The sequence below is a fragment of the Triticum dicoccoides genome, chromosome 7A (assembly GCF_002162155.2).
Source record: "Triticum dicoccoides isolate Atlit2015 ecotype Zavitan chromosome 7A, WEW_v2.0, whole genome shotgun sequence".
Classification (NCBI taxonomy): Eukaryota; Viridiplantae; Streptophyta; class Magnoliopsida; order Poales; family Poaceae; genus Triticum; species Triticum dicoccoides.
The window spans coordinates 572,379,010-572,387,883 of NC_041392.1; the positions used below are offsets into that span (position 1 = coordinate 572,379,010).

The 8,874-nt window shown below is 47.5% G+C and overlaps 1 protein-coding gene across 1 annotated transcript; it reads left to right on the top strand.

Annotated features, from left to right (window-relative positions):
• Nucleotides 1–3,598: 3,598 nt before the first annotated feature.
• Nucleotides 3,599–5,708, top strand: LOC119328995 (malate dehydrogenase, chloroplastic-like). The gene is made up of 2 exons (XM_037601975.1): nucleotides 3,599–3,846; nucleotides 4,122–5,708. Exon 2 carries the CDS (start codon nucleotides 4,128–4,130, stop codon nucleotides 5,310–5,312), a length of 1,185 nt encoding a protein of 394 aa, XP_037457872.1. The 5' UTR covers nucleotides 3,599–3,846; nucleotides 4,122–4,127; the 3' UTR covers nucleotides 5,313–5,708.
• Nucleotides 5,709–8,874: the final 3,166 nt, after the last annotated feature.

Below are 8,874 nucleotides of genomic sequence, written 5' to 3' on the forward strand. Positions count from 1 at the left end.
AAGATGGTTATGTTTCCTAACCATAGACATGAGTTGTCATTTGATTAACGGGATCACATCATTAGGAGAATGATGTGATTGACATGACCCATTCCATTAGCTTAGCACCCGATCGTTTAGTATGTTGCTATTGCTTTCCTCATGACTTATACGTGTTCCTATGACTATGAGATTATGCAACTCCCGTTTACCGGAGCAACACTTTGTGTGCTACCAAACGCCACAACATAACTGGGTGATTATAAAGGTGCTCTACAGGTGTTTCCGAAGGTACTTGTTGGGTTGGGTATTTCGAGATTAGGATTTGTCACTCCGATTGTCGGAGAGGTATCTCTGGGCCCTCTCGGTAATGCACATCACTTAAGCCTTGCAAGCATTGCAACTAATAAGTTAGTTGCGGGATGATGTATTACGGAACGAGTAAAGAGACTTGCCGGTAACGAGATTGAACTAGGTATTGAGATACCGACGATCGAATCTCGGGCAAGTAACATCCCGATGACAAAGGGAACAACGTATGTTGTTATGCGGTCTAAGCGATAAAGATCTTCGTAGAATATGTAGGAGCCAATATGAGCATCCAGGTTCCGCTATTGGTTATTGACCGGAGACATGTCTCGGTCATGTCTACATAGTTCTCGAACCCGTAGGGTCCGCACGCTTAAAGTTCGGTGACGGTCGTAATTAGGGTTTTTGTGTTTTGATGTACCGAAGGTTGTTTAGTGTCCCAGATGTGATCACGGACATGACGAGGAGTCTCTAAATGGTCGAGATATAAAGATTGATATATTGGAAGCCTATATTTGGATATCAGAAACGTTCCGGGTGAAATCGGGATTTTACAGGAGTACCGGGGAGTTACCGGAACCCCCCCCCCCCCGGGGGTTATTGGGCCTACATGGGCCATAAGGGAGAAGTGGAGGGCCGGCCAGGGCAGGCCGCGCGCGCCCTCCACCCCTAGTCCGAATAGGACAAGGAAGGGAGGGGGCGCCCCCTTTCCTCTTTCTCCCTTCCCCCTTCCTTTTCCAACAAGGCAAGAAGGGGGAGTCCTACTCCCGGTGGGAGTAGGACTCCTCCAGGCGCACCCCTAGGGCCGGCCGCACCTCCCCCTCTCCCTTATTTATATACGGGGGCAAGGGGGCACCCCATGACACACAAGTTGATCTTCGTGATTGTTTCTTAGCCGTGTGCGGTGCCCCCTTCCACCATATTCCACCTCGGTCATATCGTAGCGGTGCTTAGGCGAAGCCCTGCATCGGTAGAACATCATCACCGTCATCACGCCGTCGTGCTGACGAAACTCTTCCTCAATGTTTTGCTGGATCGGAGCTCGAGGGACGTCACCGAGTTGAACGTGTGCAGAACTCAGAGGTGCCGTACGTTCGGTACTTGGATCGGTCGGATCAGGAAGACGTACGACTACTTCCTCTACGTTGTGTCAATGCTTCCGTTGCCGGTCTACGAGGGTACGTAGACTTCACTCTCCCCTCTCGTTGCTATGCATCACCATGATCTTGTGTGTGCGTAGGAATTTTTTTGAAATTACTACATTACCCAACACTTACCTATGGTTGAAAAACCAATACCCCCTATCCTGATGAACTGTGATAATCAAACTGTGATCGTCAAAATAAACAGTTCAAAGGATAATATGAAGTCCTTAAGGCATGTGAAGAGAAGACTAAAATCTGTCAGAAAATTGAGGAACTCTGGCGTTATTACGTTGCATTATATCCAAACGTCGAAAAATTTGGCAGATCCCTTCACAAAGGGTCTATCACGTAATGTGATAGATAATGCATCGATGGAGATGGGTCTCAGACCCACCGCATGAGTTGTCCATAGTGGTAACCCACTCTATGTGATCGGAGATCCCGTGAAGTAGAAGTGAGAGACAAGCTGTTGGTCAGCTGGGAGGAGAGTATCCCTATATTACATATCCCACTCCATGAAGATGCAATACTCTCCTGATCTGCATGGCAGGTTGATACTTATCTTAATATGTTCCAAGTGGCTTATTCGGGTAAGCAGAGATGTTGTCCTGCAGAATATCTTCTGAGGAACATCTATATGAATTTGACTATTAACGTCGCAGTCTGTGAGAATTGGGTGTTCTTTAATAAATTCATGAAAAGGCCCTGGAGTATGACGTATACGCTCCACCCGCGGGGAAGCCTTGCGGCTGCCCAGTATCAGTCAACAATTTGTGTGAAACTAGTCTCGCAGAAAACTTGTAGTTCAAGGCATAGTCCACTATTCAAGTTGTGATCTAGTGTAACATAAATCTCTGAGTGGAAGTTCAACTTCACAGTCTCCACTAAGCACCGGTATATAACACAATGTTTTGGAACTAAATGATGAGATGTTCTAATGAGACTTTGTGGGGGGTTGTTGGAATTTTGCTAGTAGGCCTTTGACCCAAAGCCCAACTAAAATTTTAAAATTCTCTTGGCCCATTCATGCACACATGTGAGTGGAGTGAGTGAGGCTAAAGTTTAGTCCCACTCCGGAAGTTGAGAGAGAGTTGCACCTCTTTATAAGGCGAGCTCTTCTACCACTTGTATGAGCATGAGAAGAGAAGACCTACACGCGCGCTCCTCCTCCTCGCTCGCCTCGCCACGTCCCGCCGCGCCGCGCCGCGCCGCGGGATTGAGCCGAGCCGAGGACAGAGCTATGCACGTTGTCTATATTTTTACTGCTCGGGAAAAAATAATGAGTCATTAATTAATAATTAACGGACGCGCTAATCACTGAACCGTTTCCGATTCTTTTGGATCGTGACGACTCGGACGTGGGGTTTACTCCCACGACCTATTCGGTCCGCACTATATAGTCAGGCAGACGTCTACCCTAGCCGCCGCCGCTTCGTATGATTTCTCACCACCTTTCGGCGTGCATCGGGAGAAGGGACAGCAGGCCTCCGGAACCCCGTCTCTCGTGATCCTGTACGGGAGAGGGGCGATCAGGTTTTTGGGGAGCGCACTCGCGCGACTGCTGGCAGCGACGACTTCGCGAACAACGACTTCTTCCCCGACCTCGGCAACCTCATCCTCGACGACATGGGTGACAACGTCAACGCCGGCGGTGCTGCTCCCGCTGCACCGTATGTGATTCTATCCTTCCTGTTCGAGATCGTGGTAGAATTCATGTTTCTAGTATGTGCCCTAGATGTGATCTGTTCATCTGCTATGCTAGTTCGCATGATTAGTTTAATCTCTACTACTGTAGTCATGATTTATCTTCTAATTATTCGGATTAAATCTCGTAGTAACTTACTCATATTTCCAACACGCGACCTTTGTTGCGATGGTAAAAGGTGACGCTTGACCGTTCACTCCGCCCGATCCAATGTTTCGCGAGGCGGAAAGATCTGTCGGCCGACGCGTAGCAATGCCTAATTTACATTGAAAATAAAGATTGGTATACTAAGTCATCTGACAAAATACTTTATTATAACCAATGTATACGATTTATTCGTGCAAAATGTTCAACGGATAGAATTGTTCATTATTCGGACTCTGACGCTGGAAATGACTCCCATCGTACGGCCAAAAACCTGTCCGATGAAACCAACGCAAGGGATCGGCCAGTGGTTGGTGGCCCATTCTTTTTCTTTCCACTCCCCCCTGCCCTTCCGCCAAAGCGTCACCCGCCGCCTTGCCATCCCTCATCGTCACCGCCGGCGCCGCGACCTCGATCCCGCGCCCTCCTCCGTCTTCTTGGGGACGCACGTCGACGTCGACGCCTTCACCGCCGTTCCCCTTCTTCCCCGGCCTCCGGGACATCCTGCTGCTGCCTCCACCCCGTCCCAGTCTCCGGCCACTGGGTCTCCTTCCTTCCTTCGAGGTACGAGCAACAGCTAGGTTGTTTTCCTCCAGCGCAGCATCACTTCTGTTAGTTGTTGAATCAATTGATGAATCCCACTATGGTGGGGAGAGGGGATCTTCATAATTTCCGGGTGCAAAACCTGGCAACCAACTAGATCCGCCCCTGGATCACGTATTAGTGTTCAAGATCTGGATCAATTGTATGCTCCCGTAGTGTGTCATCAGCCGTTCTATCGATTCTTGCAAGAGATTTTTATGTTTTTTTACAAATCTGATATTATTCTGTTCCTACAGTTGGACATGGCATCATCTGCTACCATCAGTTCAGTTGGCGCTCAGGCTGCTCTGGTTTCAAAGCCAAGGAATCATGGCATCGGTGGCTTAAAGGCGTCCTCATCAATTAACTTCGAATTGGGATCCTCGTTCCTGGGCAAGACCGGGTCTCTTCGGGCATCTGTTACCACAAGGGTTGTGCCCAAGGCGAAGTCTGGGGCTCGGATACTACCGGAGGCATCTTACAAAGTGGCGGTACTTGGTGCTGCTGGGGGCATCGGCCAACCATTGGGCCTGCTGATCAAGATGTCTCCTCTGGTCTCGGAGCTGCGACTTTACGATATTGCAAATGTCAAGGGAGTCGCTGCTGATCTCAGCCACTGCAACACACCTTCTCAGGTCATGGACTTCACTGGCCCAGCGGAATTAGCCAGCTGCTTGAAAGGTGTGGATGTTGTTGTCATCCCCGCCGGGGTCCCTAGAAAGCCTGGGATGACTCGTGATGATCTTTTCAACATCAATGCGGGCATCGTCAAGTCACTTATCGAGGCTGTTGCAGACAATTGCCCTGATGCCTTTATCCATATTATCAGCAACCCAGTCAACTCCACAGTGCCGATTGCTGCTGAGATTCTGAAACAGAAGGGTGTCTACAATCCCAAGAAGCTTTTTGGGGTTTCCACCCTAGATGTTGTCCGAGCTAACACATTCGTAGCTCAGAAGAAGGGCCTCAAGCTCATTGATGTTGATGTCCCAGTTGTTGGTGGTCATGCTGGAATTACAATCCTGCCTTTGTTGTCAAAGACGAGGCCATCTGTCACCTTCACGGATGAGGAAACTGAACAGCTGACGAAGAGGATACAGAACGCTGGGACAGAGGTGGTGGAGGCGAAAGCGGGTGCTGGATCTGCTACCCTGTCCATGGCTTATGCTGCTGCCAGATTTGTTGAGTCTTCACTCCGTGCACTGGCTGGTGATCCAGATGTTTATGAGTGCACGTATGTTCAGTCTGAGTTAACTGAGCTGCCATTCTTTGCGTCCAGAGTTAAGATTGGCAAGAATGGTGTTGAGTCCATCATTTCTTTGGACCTGGAGGGAATAACTGAGTACGAGGCCAATGCACTCGAGGCATTGAAGCCTGAGCTGAAGGCCAGCATCGAGAAGGGCATCGAGTTTGCGCACAAACAGCAGGGAGCCGCCGCATCTGTTTGAAGTGAGGAGAACGGCGATTCCATACGAAGAGAAGGCAAAATGATTCTCCTTGTCTTCTAGTTTTGCAGCCTAGAGTATTGACATGTAGCAGTATGCCTTGGAGCATCTATATATTTCTCAATTGTTGGTCAGTTTATTACGATTCCAGTTTACATGAGGGCGTGAAGCCCCAAACTTGCACCCTGTTCTGGGGCCTTGTTTTGTTTGACACATAAATTTTGGTCCTGTTCCACCTGCTGTTCTTGTAGCTTCTGGAGTTCAACTGTGGACTAATAAAGAACATCTTTGATCATTACCAAGGCACGCCATCTAGATCTGCCTCTACTTGTGGTAACATATTGTATGGTGTCATAAGTTATTAATTGCTGTTGTAAGATGAGCCAGTGGGATGAATAATACCTTGTGCAAGATTTTCGTGCAATACCATCGTGCAGATGACCCCCTTTGTACAAATCCAGGATCTGATTGTATGATAAATCTGAGTATCATACAGCTTGCATCATGTTCTGCATAAGAATAAATTGTTCATCCACATCAGGAGGCAATTGCTGCATTCTGAATAGAAGATTATGCTATTAGGGGAGCTTATCTCCTGATAAGTTTCATTTGTTTGCATCCGTACTCTTGGGGAATAAATGTCTTGTTTGTGCATAATCTGGGATCAAAGCCCTGATGCTTTCAGAAGGCAGGGACAGGCATGGTAAAGTTCTCGCCTTTTTACTCGTTCTTCCCTATCCACCCTATGTTTTTCTCTGTTAATTTAGTTTTGATTTCTGCGGTATACATGCTCGCTCCCTACATGGTATAAAGAATTTGGGCCGTGTTGCCTTGCTCCTGCTGTTCTCTTGCTAGGAGAAACCTGGAAGGATTAGGGGAGAAAGTAGGGGAAGAGTTAGTTGATGTTCTTGGGTTTCTGGTCAAAAAATTGGGTGAAGTTTAAGCCTTGAATGTGTTATAAAAGGATATGCATTTTGTGCTGTCCTGATCAGCTCTATTTCCACTTTTTAGGTGCGCCTCTTTCTACTAGTCAAACCCAGTATCTTGAGCTCCTAGCAGTGTTTGTGTTCCAAATGCAAATCAAACAAGAATGGAGCCTATGACTTCGTGGCTTCAAACTGGGACCGGGAGAGCAACCGTTGGTGTTATTCTGAACGAATACTGGCAGATCTACTGCCATGTAAGCAAATTTTGGAGCCATGCACCGTATCTCTGTTCAAATTGCGGAATAAATGTTCTTCTAGATGTGGTATTTCTTTAGTGTTTTTTCTGAAGCCTCTGAGGTGAGCTCCAACACTATACCCCAAACCGCCCTTAAATGTCCGGATCATGGTGTCTGGATGTTTTTCTGCCATCCAACACCGTGCCGCAAATGTCCACGGGAGCGCATGTGTGCCCAGACTTCCTGCAAACCGACACCAACCCAAGGGGAGATTTGCGAGCGTCTGGACCTCTGTCATGTAGGATTCCAACGCCACTGGCTCACCCAGAGACGCGGGTTTCTCACACTGCCCCCCCCCCTATGATGTATCCGCTCCCTCCTAGACCGATGTTGTCGTTGTACCACCTCGGCCGCCCGCCCTAGCCTTGTCGAACCTCAGCCATCCCACCCCACGTGTCTGCCCGCCTTGGAGTCTGCCGTCGTTCTACCCCTCGTCCGTCCGCACCTGTGGATGTCGTCCATGGGGAACACCACTCCCGGCAAGTGCTTGGTCAAATGCCATAGCGAAATTGTTGACAATTTTTTCCATACTTTGAAGCAAACACGATGGATTCAGACATGGGGGACTTCTACAACAACTTCATAGAGGACGAATACGAGGATTAAACAGCGATGATGAGGGTGGTCCTTGCAGACGCGAATTCTCAATTTCAAGGGGGCAATCAAGGGACATCGAGTGTTGGACAAGAATAGGGCACGGGGCCATTTGATGCTGATGGACGACTACTTTGTCACCGATGCCTTATTCGCGGACCATTTTCGCCGACGCTTTCGGATGCGAAAAAATGTTTTCGATCGCCTCTACAATGGTGTCCGAGCCTATGATAACTACTTTATCTTGAAGAAGGACGATGTTGGAACCATTGACTTCTCTAGTTACAAGAAGTGCATGGCTGCATTGAGGATGCTTACTATGGCACGGCCGCATATTCGTAGCACGAGTACCTCCCGATGTCTGAAGGTACATGCTGAGATGCCATGATTAGGTTTGCTACTGCGGTGGTCCAGATGTTTGGACCGCAGTACTTGAGAGAATCAACTGTCGTAGACACCGAATGCATCATAGCACTCTCGGAAGCAAGAGGGTGGCCATGTATGCTAACATCCCTTGATTGTATGCGCTGAAAATGGAAGAACTGTCATATGCTAAACAAGGGCAATATCTAGGTAATGTTAAGAAGACCACCATCATTCTTGAAGCGGTTGCATCGCTAGGCCTTTGGATTTGACACTCTTTATTTGTAATGCCCGGATCTTACAATGACATCAATGTCCTGCAACGGTTTCCATTGTGTGCTAGGTTGACTGTGGGGCGAACTCCATGCAACTACAACATCAATGGTCGTGACTATAATACGGGCTATAATCAAATAGATGGTATCTATCCTTTGTGGGCGACCTTTGCCAAGACCATCTTTGAGCCAAGTACTCACAAAAGAGCTCACTTTGCCCAAAGATAAGAAAGAGCTAGAAATGATGTGGAGAAGACATTTGGAATGCTCTAGACTGTTTTGCAATTATGAGATTCAAACATGTTGTGGAGGGTGATGACAACTTGTGTGATCATGCACATCATGATTGGAGAATGAGGGTGAAGGATTTGACGGAGGTCTGAAATTTGAGCACATGGGTGATCTATCCAACTTCCTGAGTAGAGTTCGATGATGTTCCAGGATTTTAGCCAAATGCATCAATGGATTCGACATCGAGGAACTCATGAGTAGCTTCCGAATAATCTGATTGAGCATATGTGGTCGCTTAAAGAAGATAACTATAACATATGTGCAGACAAGTTGAATTCAGATTTGAATCACCTCATTTTAAAACTTCATGTTAAGATTGTACTCCCTCCGTCCCATAATGTAAGACTTTTTTTGACACAAGTGTAGTTGAAAGGATCGATAAGGTTGACTAGAGGGGGGGTGAATAGGCAACTAACAATTTTAGTTTTTCTTTAACAATTTAAACTTTGCATCAAAGTAGGTTGTCTAGATATGCAACTAGGTGAGCAACCTATATGATGCAACAAGGATAGGAACACAAGCAAGCAAGAGATATGACACAAATAAGCTTGCACAAGTAAAGGCACGAGATAACCAAGAGTGGAGACGGTGGAGACGAGGATGTGTTACCGAAGTTCCTTCCCTTTGAGGGGAAGTACGTCTCCGTTGGAGCGGTGTGGAGGCACAATGGTGTCCGAGCCTATGATAACTACTTTATCTTGAAGAAGGACGCTGTTGGAACCATTGACTTCTCTAGTTACAAGAAGTGCATGGCTGCATTGAGGATGCTTACTATGGCACGGCCGCATATTCGTAGCACGAGTACCTCCCGATGTCTGAA

Bases quoted from the DNA above. Each gene is read 5' to 3' on its own strand.
- LOC119328995 (XM_037601975.1), top strand. From the start codon at position 4,128: ATGGCATCATCTGCTACCATCAGTTCAGTTGGCGCTCAGGCTGCTCTG.